The 21,184-nt window shown below is 47.4% G+C and overlaps 1 protein-coding gene across 4 annotated transcripts in view; it reads right to left on the reverse strand.

Moving 5' to 3' along the window:
- CSMD2 (CUB and Sushi multiple domains 2) overlaps positions 1–21,184 on the reverse strand; it is a 607,752-nt gene that overhangs the window by 283,031 nt on the left and 303,537 nt on the right. For 3 of the 4 annotated variants that reach the window (XM_082686556.1, XM_082686555.1, XM_082686558.1), the window contains exons 7-10: positions 15,941–16,018; positions 10,778–10,865; positions 9,951–10,075; positions 567–688 (exon numbers count right to left, since the gene is read on the reverse strand). In XM_082686556.1, coding sequence (XP_082542682.1) covers positions 567–688; positions 9,951–10,075; positions 10,778–10,865; positions 15,941–16,018 — 413 coding nt within the window. The remainder of the gene's footprint in view (positions 1–566; positions 689–9,950; positions 10,076–10,777; positions 10,866–15,940; positions 16,019–21,184) is intronic. The other variant, XM_082686557.1, reaches the window with a different exon arrangement.

A 21,184-nucleotide genomic window follows, 5' to 3' on the forward strand; every position in this document is an offset into this window, starting at 1 on the left:
GAGAACAAAAGGGCAGGAAAAAACTGAATGTAAAATAACGTGAAGAGACGTATATAACAGGGCAAAATACACACACCAACACAGACAAATCTTAGGGGCATAATTTTGAGTGAAGTTGATTAAGAATATATATGATATGAATATGTTTCTATGAAATTCAAATACTGGATTACTAAACAATGTATTTTTAAGGATACACATTTTCACACAAACTATAAAGAAAAGCAGAGGAACAAAAAGTAACACAATCAAGGTACCTGAGGGATAGGAAATGGAATGGGGTTGCTGAGGGACATGCATCACTAAGGTAAATGTTTGTATTTTTTTTTTCCCCTTAAGTTGGGAGATGACTATGAAATTGTTTGTTGTATTGATGTTCTTTATATTTTACTTATGTTCTACAAATATGTTTTTAACTACCTGAAACTTAATAAAACACAATTTTTAAGAATAGCCCGCAGAGAATCTACCACCACCAAGTTCTGGGTTTGAAACCCCTTGGAAACCAACTGTTCCCAAGCCAGACCTGCCCACAGGATATTCCCCATCTTCCCCAGGAGCCTTACCTTGGCAGGGTTGAGTGCTGTGATGATCCACACACAGTGTGCATTGTTGTCATACTGAATAGGGAAATTGGGGGAGGTGATGATGCCCGAGGGGCCTCGAAGGTGGGCATCACACATGCGGGCTGCAGGGAGGAGATGAAAGGCAAGCATCTTAGTTTAGACTACATCCGGTTCCCATCCCCCCTCCTACTTCCAGCCAGAAGAGCCTGGAGTCTGTACAGTCCCATCCCAGATATTACTACTTCTTATTTCCTTCCCCAGTTCCCTGCAGCCTCAAAGGAAAGTCAAATTCCGGTAACACTGGTGGAGAGGCAGACCTACAAGTCCTCACCTGCTGCTCTGTAGGCAATGATGAACTTCCATGGTTAGGCTAAGCAAGACTCCCTATCCCGACTCCACAGTGATTGAGCAGCTCATCTCCCCCAGGATGGTGTGGGCCAGTAGTACTCATGCAGACCTAAAGCTAGGAAGGTCCCAGGCACCTATGGGAGTACTGAGCTTCTCACCCCTTGTTCTTCTGACCTGTATGTTTCCCCATTTGTTCTCAGCCTCCTGAAGTACAATCTCAGGATGTCCTTGTCAAAGCCACTCTAGGAGGTCTCAGAATGCTTGCACCCAAAGACACTGTCAAGGCCCCCAGCTCAGCCCTGATGCCAGGCACCCAGAGTGATTTCAGTGCCAATCAAGTACTTCCCAATTCCTTCTCCACCCTCAGCACAGGTCTGTAACAGGCTTTTGACTAGAAGCATAAAGATTCAAGGTGAATTAGAAGAAGTACTCTACTCAAGTAGATATAAAGTGTTATCAATCACAGCTTAATCTAATTAAGCTCTTTAAAATAGCTTCTAAACTAATTAGATTAAGTAGTGATTGATAACAGTTAAGGTACTACATTGTACCTAGGTGTTTGCCCTCTTTAAAAACGTGCTCTTTAGTTCTGGCCATATCATTCTTCAGTGTTAGCGCTCAGCTATTTTAATAAAGAGTTCTAGGAGTCTGTCCCGTTGCTGCCCACATGGCAATTTATCCTAATTGTAGGCAAAGTACCTAACAGTAAAGAAATAGTGAGCAAACCCAACAAGCTTAAGTATATAAAATGAAAGTGGTGTCAAACCTAGTTTCCTCTGATGGGGCAAAACATCCTAGGGCTCCTCTCCGCAGGTGGATAATGGCCACGATAAACCTTTCCGGGGAAAGCCTTCTTGGAGGAACTGGGAAGCAGATTCCACAGCCCCTGGCCATAATTAATCTGCTCATTTCCTACACTTGTTCCTGCACTCACTCATTCCTACATATATTGAGTGACTGTTATGGGCCAGGAAGAATGTGGGGAGAGAAAAATATCTAGGACACAACCTCTCCTCTTGAAAGGGCCAGCGGGAAGGTGGGGAAGCAGGTGTGGAAAACAGTCACAATGAAGCAGAGTAGCGTTCAGAGGGTTATTTGTAAGAGGCTGCTGGCTCCCAACTGCTCTTTCTCTACTGGGTCAACACTGTCAGCAAGGACGTTCCTTCTGGTGGCTGGCCCCAGTCTTACACCTGAAAGATCTTCTCCCTCAGGAGCTCCAATGACAGTTGAGTCAAGTTTGAAAAAAGCCCTAGAGGAACCCTTTCCTCTGTTCCCTTCATGTACAACTGACTGTGCCAATAATTCTGTGCTGGGAAACTCTAAGATTCAGACTGTACTTGATACAGTCAAGTAGTCAAGTGGGCCTGAAGGCAGCTCACCATGGTAAGGAGAGCATAGGCTGTGGGGTTTACCAGCTCAGCCTTCTGTATTTGAAAGCCATTTGCTGGTTAAGCTGGAAAGCCTCTCTGATTTCACCGTCTGTAAAATGGGGGTAGTGACATTAGTATGCAAGTTAGAAAAAGACCGTCAAAACCAAAACCATGATCTCACCCACCTTTGCAAAGGGGACTTGTGGATTCAGAACCCTAGCCCTGCAGGGAATTCCTCCTAATATTCACAAGCACCATTTATACCTCTTCTGGAAGGTCAGGTTTTGCTGCCTTAAAGGTCCTCACCTCCAGAATCAATTCATCTCACACCTGTTTCTAAAAATTAGATGGTATTTGCATTGTCGAAACATGCTGAAGGTCATTAGAACAGGTCAAAAAGGCATTTACCACTTGAAGGGCTTTGAGGGGCATACATAAAATAGTACAGCGTGTATGCAGTTAACATGGGGCACCTTAATATAGGTTTAAAAAGGAGCACCAGGGGTGCCTGGGTGGCTCAGAGGGTTAAAGCCTCTGCCTTCGGCTTAGGTCATTATCCTGGGGTCCTGGGGTCGAGCCCCACATCAGACTCTCTGCTCGGTGGGGAGCCTGTTTCCCCCTCCCCCTCTGCCTGCCTCTCTACTTGTGATCTCTGTCTGTCAAATAAATCAAATCTTAATAAATAAATAAATAAATAAATAAATAAATAAAAACGGAGCACTGCTTTTTGCCTCTGCTGTCTGGGTAGGGTCAGGGGTTTCTGTGGACAGACAGACATTCCTTGAGCAGCCAGTCCCTGGGATCCCACTAGTGGATGAATAGCTCATCGATGTCACCCACACAGGCTAGCAAAATGGAAGGAGTTCAGACAACGTCTGAATAAATGACTAAACACATGCTTGTGTTTCTCTATTTGCCTTTTCCCAACAAATGTTCTTCTGGATAACTTCTAGGAGAGACTTTTCCAGTACCGTCCGTGCCTAAGCTCTGCAGACAGCAACCCAGGGGAACTTCAGGAGACACTACGGGGACCCACAGCCAGTTCTGGCATGGAAACAGCTTGGCACCAGAAAGCGAGCAGTTCCAGATGCAAGTGCCTCTGGTCTTCTCCCTCCTCCCCAAGTCTTATTCCCACCCTCTTCCATGTTGCCTTCCCTCGCCTCTCCTGCTCCTGACCTCCCTCCTTGCCCCTTCCCTAGGCCTCTTGAACCATGTCCCCATCACCAATTCTAAGACAGACAAACCCCAATTAGTAGCTGCAACATCTTTCAGAACCTCCCACTCCAACTCCTGCCCGGACTGAAGGCTGGCTCCTTCTCCCCACTCAAGCAAGTATGTTCCCTGCTGTCCTCAGCAGTGGAGGGTTTTCTCCTGCCTCCCAGTATCTCCTTCCACAAATGTTAGCTGAAAACCCCTAGAGGAACTCTCTTTTGATCTTCATTGAGACCTAACCCCACTGACACCAATGTTGTCTCTATAGCTGTAAGTTCCCCTTCCTCTCTTCTATACTTAATCCAACTTAGATCTCATAGTCCACCACTTTGATCATTTTCTTACAAATCTACCCAAGTCTCTTGCTCCCTTTTCCTTTCATCAGCCTGGGTGACAGCAATCATGGATGAACCCCTCAACCTACATTCTCCAGGCCTGCCCCCATAGAGTCAAGATTTGCTAGAAAAAAGTCACATGAGTAGAAAGAGTGACACCACTATAAATTCATGATTACCCACCTCAAAGAATCCTAGATATTACCCAGTGACTCTGCCATTTACCTCTATGCTCTGCTCAAAGACAAATACCCTCTCCATGCCCCCAGACCTCTCACCCTTCCCCTTGCCTCTCCTCACTCTCAGTTGATGATCTTGCTTCAGTCCTGTGGATGACACAAAGGACATCTGGTGGGCACACCCTCTTTTCCACCTTCCAGATCTGAATTCCTATCTGCTTAAGTGCTCATCTACTCCTTCCCTTCTGGTTCCAACAGAGAGATGGCTCCTTCACCTTTCAGAGGCCAGCTCTCCTCATGAGATCTGGTACTCTTGCCCAAGGTCAACCATGTCCATGAGCATGGCGAGGGCTTGCTGTTCTGGGACTTATGAGAGTCCACCTATGAGATCTTAAACTCTGTTATCCTACTCTTTGCCCTTCTGCCTCTGTACCCAGCAGAGTGATTGCTGGTTTCAAGGTACCTGCTGTCCAAAACATAGGCTCCTCTAGCCCTCTGTCTCCCTCATTTCACCCTGCCTATTGATCTCTACCTGGCTCTTCCTTCACTACCCAGTCTGGACTTCAAGACCCTTACCAATACCCTTATACCCTCAACACTCTTATGTTTGCCATTGATGAATTCTACCACATAGCTTCATAGTTTCCATAGTAATTGAAGCTTCAGCTCAGGTCAGCCTTCTCCCTTGTCTTTATTCAGTTTCCTTGACAATTTCTTACAGAGGTAACTTCAAACATTTGCCACTCAGTTGAGCCACTTCACTTCTGTGGTTACTTTCTACTCTTTGCTGCACTTGAACGCTTTGGAGGACCTGATTCTACTGATCCTTCTCTGTGAAATTCACATTTGTTGGCTTCTATGGTGTCTCTTGGCTCTTCTTCTACTTCTCTGAATGATCCTTCTCAGCTTCCTTCTTGTTCATTAAGTCCTCAAAATTAGTTGTTTAAATCTGGGTAAAGAGTGTATAGTTCTTCGCACCTTTCCTGTAATTTGCGAGTTTACAATTAAACAAAAATAAAAGTTGCCAAAAAGTGCAGAAGAGGGTGTTGTTCTGTGTGGTTCAATCCAGTATATTAACTCCAAAGGCTGCCCAGGTGCCATTTTTGAGTAGGATAGACAGCCTTTGGAGTCAGGGTTTGAATTCCACCTCAACCCATGATCTTTGTGCCCTTGGGCAAGAAGGCTGACCATTCCAAGCTTGAGCCAAACATAAAATGTGAATATTGCCGTTTTCCTTATAAAGAAATTATGGAAAATGCATACTGCAATGCTTTATACAAATAGTGTAAGAAATGGGAGCTTTATCATTAGTACAAATATATAGGTACAAGTTTTGGGGAACAATGAGGCATGTATTTTAGCTGTCAGTATATCACCTAGGGGCAATAACTACAAAGGAGAAGAAAGGAAATTTGGGGTAGGGGTTAGGGGAGTGGAGAGAGAGGGGAGGGGACAGGAGAGGAGGGATGAAAAAAGAACTCTGAACAATATTAGTACTTAAGGAGTGGGCTTGGGAAACTGATCCAGTGATGGCCACCAAGAAGAAAGACAACCACCTGTAACTGTCATGCTGTTTCACTCCGCTGGTTGGTGCCATATTCTCCACATTTCACTCTGTCTTATGAGAATGAGGGAGATGATGCAGAGCATTTTGGTAATTTGCCCTGTGCCATATGGTATGTTAATAGCAAGGTTGGAACTTGAATTTAGGTCTCTGAGTCAGGTATTCTACCCACAAAAAGGCTTTTATTCCCCTTTTTAAATTACTAAATTACTTTATTTAATTTCAATTAATTAACATATAGTGCAACACTAGTTCCAAATGCAGAGCTCATTCACCCATTGCATATAATAACATAACATCATGTGCCCTCTTTAATGCCCGTCACCCCAGTTACCCCATCCCCCCACCCACCTCCCCTCCAACAAAACAGAGGATCATAGGAGAAGGGAGGGAAAAGGCTTTTATTCTATACAGATATACAAGTATGTGTCGATATATGTGTGTGTGTGTGCATATGTATGTGGTGGGAGTTGCATTTGCATTCCAATGACAGGGGGTTAGGAGGGGAGAAAAAGGAGGGGGAGAGAGCATTCTAACCTGTGCTGAGAAGCCCCTCTCTCTACACACATACATGCATGTGTATTTGTACAGCAAACAAGGGTGTTCTCCACAAAGGAGAGGGATAACGTGTGGTTTTCTGTTGAGTATCTACTTTATGGCTCCAATGAGATAGATCTAGGGCTGATACTCGGTTCCTATTCTCTGTCAACATCAATTTGTGGGCACAAGAAACCAGGCCTCCACGTCTCCTGGTTGTCAATTTGGTCCTCTCCATGCTATCAAGCGGTTTAGTGTTTAGTGTTCCCTGGAGCCTCAGGGTTCCTTGGACGTAGCTTGGGGGCTGTTGAAAGGGGTGAGGGAGTGGCAACCCTAAATCTCTTGCCCCTACTTCAAAGAAAGAAGCTCTATTTTATTATTTTTATCTAATATCTGTTTATTATTATTATCTGTGTTTTATTATTAGGCTTCTGCAAATGCTGATTTTTAAATATTGGGCTCCATCTGTAAAATGATTCTGATGAGCTCTGTACTCTAGCACCCGCTCCTATCTAGAGTTGAAGAGGATTAGTAGGTTTCAAATTTCCCTCAGTCTACTTTGGATGATCAAACTTGTCCAGGACACATCAAATTCGAAACTCTTTTCTTTTTCTTTCTTTCTTTCTTTTTGGAACTTAATTCTTCGGTGGGATGGAAAGAGAAGAAAAACCTGTGAATACCTAATTTCAAATTCCAAAATGAAGGCACAGTCCCATATTGTTCGCTCATTTCAATCACCGATCCATTCAGGTCATCCTCCAACATTTGTTGAGAACCTATTATTTGCCAGGCCCCATGTTTTAGCAGAATTAATTGTGTGGAAAATGAATATTTAAAATCAAATCATATTTTAAATGCATTAGAGGAAAAATAATACCACTGTTATTAGTGGTAAATCCTTTTTAGAATGAGATCTTTTGATAACCTGCTTATTAGTAGAGCTATCCTAGAATTCAAAGAGTTTTGTCCCTTTTTATTCTCAAAGTGGGGTTCACTTAGACTTCTATAAAAATTTACAATTATGATAATAATTCTAACTAATTAAAAACAAGAGATTATTAAAAGAAAAACTTTCAAAACTGCAACAATGAGAGGACCCTTGAATCTAATCTCTGTCTCTGCCCTTAGCCTTCAGGGAAGCTGAGAACAGGTCATCCAAGTCCAAACCTGGGAGGCTTTGCCTTGTCTCTTGCTCCCTTCCAATGACAGGGGGTTAGGAGGGGAGAAAAAGCAGGAGGGGGAGAGAGCATTCTAACCTGTGCTGAGAAGCCCCTCTCTCTACCACAGTTGGCACTGGTTACCTTCTATAAAATGGCTTGTTTAAATGTCACCAGCATGAGGAAGGAGATGTTTCCTTTTCCTAGTTCATGAGGGCCCTGTGGCTCAAAATGAGGCAGGAACCCACCCAGGGCCAGCAAGCTAATATAGGCAGCAGAGTTGTGATCTAGATCAAAGTCTGTGTACCTCCCCTAACTGTGTGATTATGGTACCACTGGCCAAGACAGACAGGGAACTGGCATCTAAAACCCTCTAGCCCTGGAGGCTGAGGAGGGGGTACTCCCAGGCTCGGGGAGGTGCGGGGGGAGGCCATGTACAGATGGTGCCATGAGGGAGCCTTGCAGATGTTCCTGCATCATTTCTAAGTGAGCACTTTCAATCCACCACCTCCTCTAGGCCTCAAGGTAAAGCCAAGGAATAGTCATGTTCTAGAATCACTGCTTTTTAGCAGACAAAAAAGAGATTCAGAGAGGTGCAGGAACTGGCCCGAGGACACCCAGCTACAAAGTGGTGGGAGTTGCATTTGACTGCAGTTCTGTCTGGCTTTGTTTTCCACTATTTTCCTCTGCCTCCCAGAAGCAGAGGATGAGAGGAGAACAGATGCATAAAGCTTAGCCCAAAGCTCAGTTAACAGGGTGGCAAAGAATTTAGAGTCTAGTGTGTCAAAATCACTGGACAAAACCTGAATGGGCCACACAACACTTCTGGAGAAAAAGGTAAGCATGATAACTTGACTGTGAACTTCCTTCCGAAATGCCAGTTCTTCCCTGGGTATATTCACATAAACCACCACCCTTCCTAAAAGAAGAATCTTCTGCCAATAAAAAGGTTTTTGGGAAAGACTAGATTCCACTACTGTCCAAAGGCAATGTTACTCTGATTCCTCAAAAGAAATTTTGTTAAATAGATTGGCCCAGGGTCCTTTTTTTCCTCAGACATGATAATTCCATGCCTTTCTACATAGCTCGTTTCTTGGCTCCCCGGAATTGGGAGTGTTTGCTCTGATTATTCATTCATTCAATTATTCATTCAACATCTGTTATTGAACACCTACTATGTGCCAGGCCCCATTCTAGGCATTCTTGCTCTATTGAGCCCATATTCTAGCGTGAGGCTACTCCTTTTCTTGTCAAACTCATTCTGATTCACAAGATGTTTCCATATTCACAACTCTCAAATTAATACAAGATGGTTAGGGGAGGTACCATTATATAAATGGTAAGAAAATAAGGCCAAGGAAAATAGATGATTTGCCAAACTGCCCATGGCTAGCTGGTGGCAAAGCTGAGAGTTATACCTAAGACTCGGTCTTTTGTTTGATTTTTTAAAAATATTAGTTAAGTGGAATCCTTGAAATAATATAGCTACAATCAGTAGGAACACAAAGTACATTACTAATTGTGGGTCATGGCCACCTCAAAGTTGAGTGAGAATGAATACATTCGAGGCTTCTTTCAAAGGTATTTTCATGACCTTCTTCAAGATTACTCAATAACACATTTAAAAAAAGGGAGTGGGTTTCAGCTCCAAATCTGTCCCTTCCTTAGTGTAATCATCATCCAAGTTCTTCCCCTGGACCCCTCTCTGTGCATCAATTTCATCTTGGCACATAAGCCTGGAGAGAGGCAAAGCATCTCCTTCTTAAATTGAACATAAATTTATGGCGGGCAATGTACCTTCTCTTCCACAGGGGCCCTCAAAAGAGCAACTGTTGGCTTCGTTCACAATCTCCAGAGAGACTGCTCACTCTTGCACTCTTGCACCAAGAACTGAGCTCTGTGCACAAACAGTGGAAAGGAGATGCACACAGAGCAGAGGAAATAAAAAGCCAGCTACCTCTGCCCTGAGGGATGAGGCCAGGGGCTTCTCTACCACAGAAGCAGCTGCTGTCCTGTCCCAGGGAAGGAAAACATTCAGGTCTATTATTTTAAGATGCAGGGACAGGGGCTCCAGCAGCCCAGCCTCAGGCCATATGATGGCTAGGGATGGGGGGGTGGGTCTTTAAAACAAGATGCCCAGGTGTGAGGTTAGAAGAATCCCATGGAGGAGCCTTCTGATATCATGGTCCATATGATTCTTGCCTAGTTAAGAACATTCTTCTCGAGGTGACAGGTCTGTGGATTACTGAGCATGTGGAAAGAAACAAAGGCATTGAGATGGAAGGTTTAGGGTATAAATGTGTTACAATGGAGGGAATCAAGGTAATGTTACACAAGGTGACTTCCCTTCCATGTGAGGTGTAGTTGAGATGTATTTGTGCCATAAGTTAGCAACCTGCTTCATATGTGCCTCCCCCACCTGATTGTAAGGTCCACGCAGGGCAGAGGCCATGTCTCTCATCCCCACCTCTGATCCTAGCAGAGACGTTGATACAGAGAAGGTGCTAACCAAATGTAGTTTTAAGTTAGTCAATGAATGCAGAACCCAAGGCCTGGAACACAGCAAGAGTGAGGTGAGCCAGTCTGGACGCAAGCCTGTACCCTTAGGGACCAGGAGCTGGGCTCCATCCTCCCTGCCCATCCTGGTTTCTGGCCAGATTCCTTCTCCCAGGGCGCCCTCACCTCGGCAGACTGGCCTGTGGTCGCTCCAGGCCGCAAACATGTCGCTCACTTTCATACAGGTGATCCGCTTGGACCCTTGCAGGTCATAGCCCTCGCTGCAGGTGAACTGGACGCTGGATCCTAACCTGGGAGACAAGGTGTTTCTGTGAGCTCAGCCCTGAGTCTGCTAGGCCCACCCAAGTCCTTCCCTGCTCCACACACAAGCACCACGCCAAACATTATTTTCCCTCTGGCCCTTCATCTCTACTCCACTGTTGTATCACTTAAAATCTCCACTGAGAGGAATGTCTGCTCTTCATCTTTTTTTTTGGGGGGGGGGACCATTTAATGGTCTTAGGATTGAGTTAAAAGGTGACTTTGTGAACAAAAGAGCCATGCTCTGAGATAAGTACCAATTAGGACAGCTAAGAGTGGGTGGATGGTACCCATAAACTTTAATGAAAATGGAGGATTATGGGAAGATAGTTTGATTATTAGAAACACTGCAAGATGTGCCATCTTGGGGCCCTAGGATCTCCAGATCATGGAGATATAAGCTGCCCCTGGCACGTCGTTACTGGTGAGGGCAGTTCCTGTAGCCCAGGGATAGTTTTGCTGGGTAACACTAGCAGTCTGCTGCTCTCTCCTTCCCCTAAAGCCTACAGGCACCGGTCCCAGGACTGGCCCAGGAAAGAATGCCAGAGGCCACAGTTCTTTTCCAAAAAGTGTCTATTCTTAAACCCATGCTGTCCTCTGCATTGTACCTCTAAGAAGGCCAGCCCTTGTCTTCCCCCCAACCAGGCAAGCCACCCTTCTTTGCAATTAGAAAGTTCCCGAACAGGTCTTACCTGAAATCCGAGCCTAGTCTTTTGCCCCTTTCAGGTATGCCAGGGTCTGGACACATATTATGCCCTTGGGACACACCAACCTGAGTTACTACAAGGCAAAAAACAGCACAAACAGAGATGGGTAATCACAGGAAGGCATATCCGGGGCAGTGGCTCAGGGTGGGGGGTGGACACAGAGACAGAATGAGGCCCTGCCCCGCGGGGCTGTGGGGTTGTGGGGTCTCCTGGTTCAGGCTTCATGAATGTGCAAGGTGGGGAGCTGCTTTTGACAAATTCCTTTGTGAGCAAAGTCCAAGTGAAATTCATCAAGGGCATAGGGGTTTGAGGCAGGTACCCCAAACCAGCAACCACCCAATTCCCTCATCCCACGCCAGTGGCCAGAAGTGGACAGGCCTCAGCCCCCCAGTGACCTCCTCACCCTGTGCTTTGGAACCGGGGGTGGCGACTCTAGATGAGATGATCACCCCCAACCTCAGCCCCACATGGAGAAATGACTCAAAGGAAGTTAAATAAAAGGTGGATGTGTGATCAGGAACAGTAAAGAATGTAAGAGAAAGCTGCAGTCTGAAGTTCAAAGCAGGGCCGTTAGCTCAAATGTGGCTATTTCTGCCAAGAAGCCTCTTCCCATCGGACATGTCTCAAGCTGAGTAAGCAGGAAGCAGTGCATCCCGATCCAACGCCACCGGCCAAGAGCACCACGCAGAGATGGCCCCCGTGGTGGTGCTGGCAGGTGGTGGGATGCTCTCACACTTGCCAACACCAGAGTGCTGTTTATACAACCATGTGCATGGTCCTCTCTTCCAAAGGAGAAGCCTGGTCAGGGGGTGGCAGATACACAGTTTTCTCCTGTCTCCAGTGAAGAAGGTAGAAACCCTCTGGCCCCTGCTGGTTTACTGTTCTCGAGATGCTCATACTCATGAGGCTGAAGCTCTCTCCCACCTCTGGATTCCTGGCTTTCGGGATGACCAGGAGCTGGGGCCTGGCATACAGCTTGGCCAGAGGACTATCCATTCAAGGCCTCGCCCATCCCACAGTTCCAATTGCACCCTCAAGACAGAGATGACAGGGAGCATGGAACAACATTCTCTGAGTTACCCCATGTCCCTCCTACCCACTCAATGTCCCACAATATGAGCAACGGCTCCATTCCTCATTCATGCACCCACTCACTCATTCCCATACATTGGTACACATCAAGTATTAAGTGAGCATCTACTATGTACAAGGCCCTATTTTTGGACTCCATAGAAATACAACTGTCAGATATCAGATGTGACCACTGTCTTCCAGGAGCTCCCATTCAAGTGAAGATATGAAACAAACAAACTGTAGAACCATAATAGGGAAGTGATGAAAGACGCAGCTGTAGGGAGGCTGAGAGGGAAGACCTGTCTTATGTTGCTGAGAGAAGCATGGAAGCCTGCCTGGAGGACATGGCATTTAATATGAGTCATCTGAGATCGTAGGATCTGAACACATGATGAAAGAGGAATGGCAGTTTAGGGAGACAGAGGAACATAGGAAGGTGAAGTGAAGACATGGAAATAGAACTGGGGGTTGCCCAGTGTGGCCAGAATAGAAGAGAGGGTACCAGTGTCATGAAGAGTGGAAGGTGAAGCTTTGGAGGTCAAAACTTTGAGGGGTTTAAGTCTGATCCTGAAAATGATGGGGAGCCACTGAAGAGTCCTGGGGTAGAAGGGGCCATAAGATGCTCGGTGGGGGTAGGGGGGCAGTGCCTGGGAGATCCGTTGGGAAGTTTTAGGATTGTCGAGGTGAAGGACAAGAGCCTGGCAGTGGGGACGGACATGAGGGCTTGGGAATGGATGTGGCAAAGAAAGAGTCCCCAGGGCTCCTGGAAGACTAAAATGTGGGGAGAGGGAAGAAGGGCATGTTTCACCTGGGGACCCCTGGAGTCCTATCTCAGACTCTTGGAGCTTGGAGCTCATTTCTACAGTTAGAAGACTTGTGTAGACCCCATTCAAACCTCCAAGTATCCCAGAGGGTGGCTGGCCAAGGGAACCTGGGGATCTGGACAGATGCCACACAAGCCACACACCTGGTATCTTCTTGGTTGTGATGCATTGAGCTCAAGTCCTCTCAGGGAGCCTCTCCTTCTCCAACATTCCATATTGCCCTGTTAAAACCAGTCACTCGTGCCAGGCATGTCCCCCACTCCCATTCCTTTCCCAGTGAACCCTCTCCTTCCAAGGCTTTCACATCCTAAACTTAGCAACAACACCATTCCTGCCAGTGCAGGACCCCCCCAGGCAGGGATAATGAGATGGACGTCCCATTTCCTGGAGCCTTTGTGTTCCATAAGCAACAGGAAGGCAGGCAGTAATGGGGTATCCAGGATCCCCTGGGGTAGAAAGGCAAGAGAAGGCTCTGTTCTAAGAAGATGAGGATGCCAGTTCTGTATGCCAGTACTTACTTCAGTAAGCCAGCCAGCCTTACTTCACGATCCAGCCCCCATGACGACTTGTCAGCCAAGTGCTCACCTTCCTCCGGCCTGGCCTACTCACCCCTGCCCACTGACCACACCCCTCCCACAGTCCCCGGAGCCCACCGCATGGGAACCATGCCACCCCTGGTAGCGTGTTAACACAGTACAGCAGTTTCCCGCCCTCTTATCCAGTACTCACACCACCCAGGAAGCACGCAGAGCTAAAGGCTGTGGGATGAGGATGTGGCTGGACCAAAGAAGAGAGCCCACGGCAGAACCCACCTACCCAACCCTAGCCCCGCACGTGTGCAGCCCACCCTGCCACACCCCCTTTCATCAGGCTGCTGGAAGTAAGGCTCAGGCACCATCCTGGAAGTCACCAGCCCAGGGTAAGTACTCACAGTCCCCCAAGACCTGTCTTCCTGGGAGGCCTGAGTGCAAGGACTTCCAGGCTCCCCGGGAAACAAGCAAAGATAAGTCCCCTGAACTGAACACTTTATGTGTGAATGCTGGAGTCCAGAGGGCTTTCCCCTCTCTTTCTTTAATCCCAGCCTCTCCTGGCTATTCAAACCAGCTGCTTATGTTTGTAGTATTGGTTCGCTGTTGGCTACAGAGGGATAGGAGGAAAGGGAGAGTGGGGCTTACCCCAAGAAGCCGAAACACGCTCAGAAAGGCAGTGTCTTCCACCCAAGGTGAAGGAGATAGGGACGTGCGGGCAGTTGGGATTGATGGCCAGGAGTTGGTGGTACCCACGGACCACCCAGTGAAGGCAGTAAGTAGGGTTTGGGATAGGTCGGGGGGTCCACTCTTTCCCTGAAGTTCAGGACATCTGTCCACAGGGAGTGTGGGTAGGCCACCAAGGAAGGGCCAGACACCTGCAGACATTTGGTGGCCTGCCTTCCACACAGTGTAGCCATGAACCCATTTGTCTCTGAGGAAATCTCAGAGGGGAGACCCGTGTCTTATAGTAGAGTGATAAGTATCTTTTTCAGAGTTCCTGCATTATTTCACGAGAATAAGCTTTCTTCATCTTTCTGAGGGAGTTTCAGACACCTGAATAGCTAATGAAACACATGCCTCCTCCCCAAAAATGCACTCACAACATCACATGTAGTTTTTAGCCAGTTCACGGACCTCCTCAAGTCCTAGGTGAGGAAGGCCCATCCTAGATTCAACAGCACCCTTGGGAAGAAGGGAGGGTAAGGTTTTGCATCCATTTCACAGATTTGGAAACTGAGATACTAGTGCCTGGAGTAACAGAGTCACTTGAAAACACACTGGGATTAAAAACTTGCTCTCTCAAATCTGGGCCATGTCCCTGAAGTCTGCAGGTGGCTCCAAGGAAAACTCTGAAAAGAAATCACGCTAACCTCGGTTCATCTCCTCTCCTGTGGCTACAGAAGGAATGAGACTGTGAGGGCCAGAGCCATGGCTCAAGCCTGCTCTGCAGACTCCTGGTTTAACCCTCGGTTCCCCTTGCTCCTTCCCCTGGCACCCTCATGCAGCCCAGAAGCAAGGCTCCTGGATGCCCCTTTGCCATCAAGGGCAGAATGTCAGAGATGACAGTCCCCAGAGACTTGAAGAACCAGAGAAAAATCCCATAGCCAGCCTCAGTTCAGTCGGAGCCTCTCCCCCATCCAGTTCCCTGCCATACACGGACGGGCCTCTGGAACCACTGATGGCTGCTCTCCATCCCTCTCAGGAAGTACTTCCAGACCCTCAAGAGAAGTGAGCATGTGGAGGTGAGATGAAAGGAGAGAGTCAGGGTGAAGGGGAGAAACTGAAGGAGCAGACAGCAGAGAGGGTGTGGAAGAAGGAGGGTGGGAAGATTGGGAGAGAGAGAAGCAGAAAGGCAAAGGAAGGGCAGGAGAAGGAAAAGCAGAGAGCTGGTCATCTGGGGGTCTCTAACCACAGAAGGCTCCCTACACTCAACTTCAGAACAAAACCTGAGGGGTTCTTGGGAAGATCTCCATTGCTTTCAAGTCCAGCCCTCCAGGGGTGGCCCAGAGCCTTCCTGAACCCCTTCTTATACACTAGCCCAAAAGTCCCTTAGCACAGGCTCTAATCAATTATTTCTAGGGTGACATTCCAGCCCATTCCCCAGCACCAGATGTTCCCCTTTTAATCATTCAAACACCAATAGCAGAAACATGTTCTCATAGACGAAATTGCCCCTTGCCCCAGCAGAGAGACCCCAGCACTGACTGAGGGGTTGAATGCAGGAGCCCACCCTCTAGCCCAGCCAGGTCCAGGGACCCTAGAACAGGATCTTGCTCTGGGACCTGCAATGGGGACCCTGCAGCCTCCAAGATCCCAGTTGGGGGTAACTGACTCCTAGACAAGGAGCAGAAAGAGGACTGTTTTAGCAGGTGGAAGTGATTCAAAAGGAAAAATAAAGAACGAAATGTAGCAGTAATGACTCCCTGGACTACAGTTACAATGGGAAGTGAGAGGGAAAGAGGAGGAGGGAGGGAAGTGCAGGGAAGAGGATGAGGAGGAGGAGGAGGAGGTGGAGGAGGAGGAGGAGGAGGCAAAGGTCGGACCCTGGGGCTGCTCACTGGCCACTAGGTCAGTGTGTCCATGTGCAGAACCCGAGACAGAAGGAGGCAGGATTGAAGGGAAATCACTCTAGCATCATCTGGCTTCCCTGCAGTCACAGCACCAGTGGGTCTGACCTCAAGCAAGAGGCCCGGCAGGCGAGCAGGCAGGCAGACACTTACACACAGATGTCTTCTGGCTGTTGTGTTTGCTAGGCATCAGCTTCACACCTCGAGACTTCAACTCAATTTGCTTCTTGACTAGAGAAGAGGTAAGAGGGAAAACCATTTTAGTTGTTATCGGTGACTAGGGATGTGGTCCTTCTAGAATAATCCCCACTCTTGGCTTGGGATATTCCAGGGTGGGTCAAAGCCAGAAACCCCTCTGGGCAAAAGGTGCACCTGATTGCAGCAATGCCCCCCAAACTGTCACCCTCCCTATATCCTCACACTTTGCAATGTGACTTTATAGTTCTTTCCATTAAAAAGGTGGGGCATATTCCCTCACCTGTTGACTTTGGGTTCAGCAACTGGAATTTTGGAGGTCTTGATGTGTCTGAAGGCTTGCAAAGTACCTGTCAGATTAGGCTTGTCCTCCCACATCCCGACCATCCCTGGGAGAGATCATGATTGGTCCCAGGAGGATGAGGAGCATATGTGGCAGAGCCAGTTGGCTAGCTGAGCCCAGCCTATGCTAGCTGACCTACTGTGGGCAGGGGAAGCAGAGTCCTAGAGGTCCCTGGGGGATGGTGCCTGGCTCAGGTGGTGCCCTGATGACTAAATTGGGTTCTGATCCCATCTCAGTCCAGACCACAGCTCATCAGGAGTTTGCTAAATAGCGCAGAAAAGGCATCAGAGCCAGGATGCCACTGTTCCAAAGACCAATCCTCTGAAGCCATCCACCTCCTTTCTGTCTGACTTCCCCAGGTCCCCAAGACATTTTGCTGGCCTCTAAGGGCTTCATCCGTTCTCTGGGTATACGGCTAGATGCATCTGTCCCAGACCCTCAAGCCTTCTTCCTGCTGGCCCCTGCTGGTGGCTCAGCCCTCTCAGATGAGTACCCAGCAGTGGTAGCAGCAACTGTGACCAGGCACTTCCTGTGTGCCAGGCCCTGGGCTAAATGCCTTTCAAGTTCTTTTATTCAGGTCAGCATCCCTGACTTGTCTGTTTCCCTCACACCTACTATCCACACCCGATCCGTCAGGATCCCTCAAACCCTTCCAAGTAGATCCCAAGTGCAGTTTCCATGTCTGTCATGGAAATCTCGGTGATTCTCCCTGGTTGCCATGACCTCCCATCCTCCCTGCCCCATATAGCCTGTTCTAATACAAGGGCCAGAGGGATCCTTTTAAAACATAAGTCAGATCCGTACACCCCAAAGTTTACAGCAGCGATGTCCACATTAGTCAAACTATGGAAAGAGCCTAGATGTCCATCAACAGATGAATGGATAAAGAAGATGTGGTATACACACACACACACACACACACACACACACACACACACACACACACAGTGGAATATTATGCAACCATCAAAACCCCCAAATCTTGCCATTTGCAATGGTGTGGATAGAACTAGAGGGTATTATGCTAATGAAATAAGTCAGTCAGAGAAAGACATTATCATATGATCTCACTAATATGAGGAATTTGAGAAACAAGACAGAGGATCATAGGGGAAAGGAGGGAAAAATGAAACAAGAGAAAACCAGAGAAGGAAACAAACCATACGAGACTCTTAATCTCAGGAAACAAACTGAGGGCTGTTGGAGAGGAGGGTGGTGGGAGGGATGGGGTGGCTAAGTGATGGACACTGGGGAGGGTATGTGCTATGGTGAGTGCTGTGAATTGTGTAAGACTGATGATTCACAGACCTGTACCCCTGAAACAAATAATACACTATATGTAAAAAAAATAAAAATAAATAAAACCCTAAGTCAGACCATATTATATCTCTGCTCAAAACCCTTCAGTGGCAACCTGCCTCTCCTAAAGTAAAAGCCCATCTTTCAAGTGGCCTTCACAGTCCCATCTGCCCTCCCAGCACCCCTCCGACCTTATCTTCAACCTTAATCACTCTTGTTCGGCCACATGGGCCTCCCTGGTGTTCCTAAAATATGCCAAGTGTGTTCCTGCTTCTACCTGCCAGCTCCCTAAAAGGTTCTTCTCCAAAGGTATCTTCATGACTCCCTTTTTCCCTGGAAGCATCTGTGCAAATCCTGCTTTCCTGCAGAAACAAACGCCTTCTCTGACCACTGATTACAGTGACACCGCACCTCCTGCTCCGCAGCTCCCTTCCCTACTTTACCTCCCTAACTTTCTAACACACAGGATCATTGGTTTGTGTCCCCTCACATTGCAATATAAGCTCCAGGAAGGCAGGGGTTTTCATCTGTTTTGTTCATGCCTAGAATAGATCCTGGTACATGGTGGGCCCTCGATAATCATTTCATTTGCTCCTTACACATCCATCGACCTTGACTGGTGGTTACTATACCTATGTGATAGGTAATCACATGGCAGTTCAGAGTGGTTTAAGTGATTTGCTATGGGTCGCACAGCCAGGAGGCAGCTGTGCTCTTGGCTGAACCTTAGCATCTTCTCTTGTGACCTGCCCCCAAAGCCATCACAGGGGCACTGTTGATCTTCTCCAGAATCTTTCCTTTGCCCCAGCTCAGTCCTGAAAAACTCGTACTTGCTCTGCACTTGCGGTAACATGCCAGTCCTGAAACTAAAGCCCACAGTGACCAGGCATGCAGGGGCCCATCTCCCAACCCCCTACAACCCCCAGATCTGCCTATATCAAAAAGCTCCCAAAGGGTTTGTTCCCTGGCAAGCTGCTAAACTGAATGCCTGATCAAATTCAGTTACTACCATGGAGTCACTGCTTCCCAACTTGCATTCAAAGTCTTTTTATAAATGTGCATTACTCTCCATGTGTATCCAGCAGGAAAATTTCCAATGAACACTAACGTGGACCCATTATCAAACAGAGGGTATTAGTAGGGAAACATGCATTATTCAAGCCTATCTAATACAGTGCAGCAGGGGGGAAATTCCTTGGATTCAGTCATCCCTAAGAGAACAGGACTAGTCCCAGTACTGTGGGGATAGCTCAAGTTCTTCTCCCTGATGCCCTGGCACTGGGGCTGGGGTGGGGAGAGGGGTCTCCATGACCCAGTGTGGTTCACTCTATGGGAGGTCTGTGCAGATGACTCTGGACACCTGGCCAGGAAGGAGGAAGTAAGAGTATCCCCAGTTCCCTCGTTTCCTGTCCTAGTATTCTCTGGAAGAAGGGAGGTGAGGAGGGGCCGATGCACCACGAATGCCATTCCAGGGGTAAATGCTCCTTCAGTTTTCCCTGCAGCTGCTGAAGGGGGACAATGAGAGGCAGGTGGGCATGAGGGGATGGTTAAGAGGGAACCCTTCTTTCTCTCTTCTCAAGGTTGCACTCAGGAAGAGGCTCCAGAAGGAATCATTCTAATTTCTGTGCCCATCTACTTTACTCGGTCTTCCCCAAGAAGGGCTGTGTAACCCACAAGGTCAGTGCTTTATAACCCTTGGGCCACTGTTAGCGGTGGCTGACGTCTTCATCCTCCCCAGCAGGAATGAACTCTGTCCTTCCTGTTACTTATTGCAGGATGGAACTTGCTAAAGCGGTAAGAAGTGAATGAGAAGGAACCTGAGAAGCCTCAGGGGGCTTCTTAATTTACATATAAACCTTGGACTATTTACTCCTCTGAGTTGGTCTCAGAAGTGCATGGCCTGTGCTGTCTGTGAGGTGCTGTCTGTGAGCACCACACAAAAGCCTGGGGAAGGCAGGGGTCCTGCTCTCCGGATGGTGGTTCCTCACCAACAACACAATCTCTAAAGGATGTATGTCAGGCCCAATTGGCCCAGGCCCAGGCTCTGGGGAGGGGAGCCCATACTGTGGACCCATACCATAGTGGGAGCTGATGAATGGATCAGGAAAGTGGTCTTGGCTTGGGGGGTAAGCTCTTGGCAAGATCCATATTAGCAGGGATGTGGACATCAAGAAATCGCCTCCATATATGCCAGGGCCTCAGTTTTTGAGCAATTCCAGGGAAGCTGTCACACCCTGAATTATAGACAACCAATTTGTCTCTTAAACAGTCTGACCAAGTGGGCGGTGAGTGATCAAGGAAAAAGGAACACTGTGGGAAATCAGTCACAAAATGAGCTTAGTAAAAGCTAGCTCTACAGACCAGGGCAGGCCAGGTAAAAAGCATCAGAGAACAAGAAGGCTTCTGCCTCTAGATCTCCACAGTATGCCACTGCCAGACCCAATCAGAAAGGCAGGATAAAGTAGCAAGAACCTAGAGAATTTCTGGCATGTATCCATTTATTCATTTGTTCATTCATTCATTCATTCATTCATTCATTCAGGGAGCACCCACAGTGTAATGCCAATGATATTACACCGAAGTTCTGGTCTTTAAAATGGATTTTGTAACCCTTGATGCACCTCAGATATAACGGAGCCTGGGGCCAGCTCCACAGTTCCAACCACACTTGTATGCACACCTCAATGCACATACGTACTTGCCTGCACACAGATCCACACATGCATCTGTGTCTACAATCGGCACACCCACAACAAATTTGTGCCCTTGGGTATGCGTGGACCCAAACACTCACATACAAAATATAATTCCCTTTTGCACATGTTTTTGCACCGTGAACAAAATCAGGACTCCCAGAGAAAAGTGCTGGCTTGAACTGGTTGATGGAAATCTTACTAGGTACATTCATCTCCTCCGAATGATAATGACTACAGGAGACTGCCAGGCTGCTCCATTCATCCTTTATATTCTGGTTAATTACAAGACATTTCCCCGCTGTTGTAAAGGTTAGCGGGACACATGGTACACATTTAGCTAGAAGAATCTGGCAATACAAATTCCTTTCTAGTCTGCAGCATGAGTTATTGGGCTGAGCTAGCAAGAGACAAGGACCTGTTGTGGGAGGAGGGGAGGTGCTAAACCTGTCCCCAAGGCTCTGGGAATCACAAAGTGGAGGGAACCTGCAGCTTCTCCTCCTTCCAAAGGAGTCAGACTTCTCTTCACAAGGCTGAGCCCCGGTGCTAATCCTGATCACTCCTTTTTCCCCACCAATTGGCTGTATGACTGGCTGGACTATACCTTCATCTCCCCACACCTGTTCCATCACCAAACCTAGTTCATTCAGCCTTAGGAAAAAATTCATCCAATGTATATCTTTCTTTCAGGATTCTAAGCCACTCTTGCCCTAAACCCTTTTTTGCTTGGATTTCATTCACCAATTCACTCTCTCTAACTCACCCCAAAAAGTGTTGCAGAGGATGATCTTTTAAAAACTAGAATCTGATTTTTCAGCTATATGTAGAAGAATGAAACTCGACCATTCTCTTACACCGAACACAAAG

The sequence above is a fragment of the Mustela nivalis genome (genome assembly GCF_964662115.1).
Source record: "Mustela nivalis genome assembly, chromosome: 10".
NCBI classification, from domain to species: domain Eukaryota; kingdom Metazoa; phylum Chordata; class Mammalia; order Carnivora; family Mustelidae; genus Mustela; species Mustela nivalis.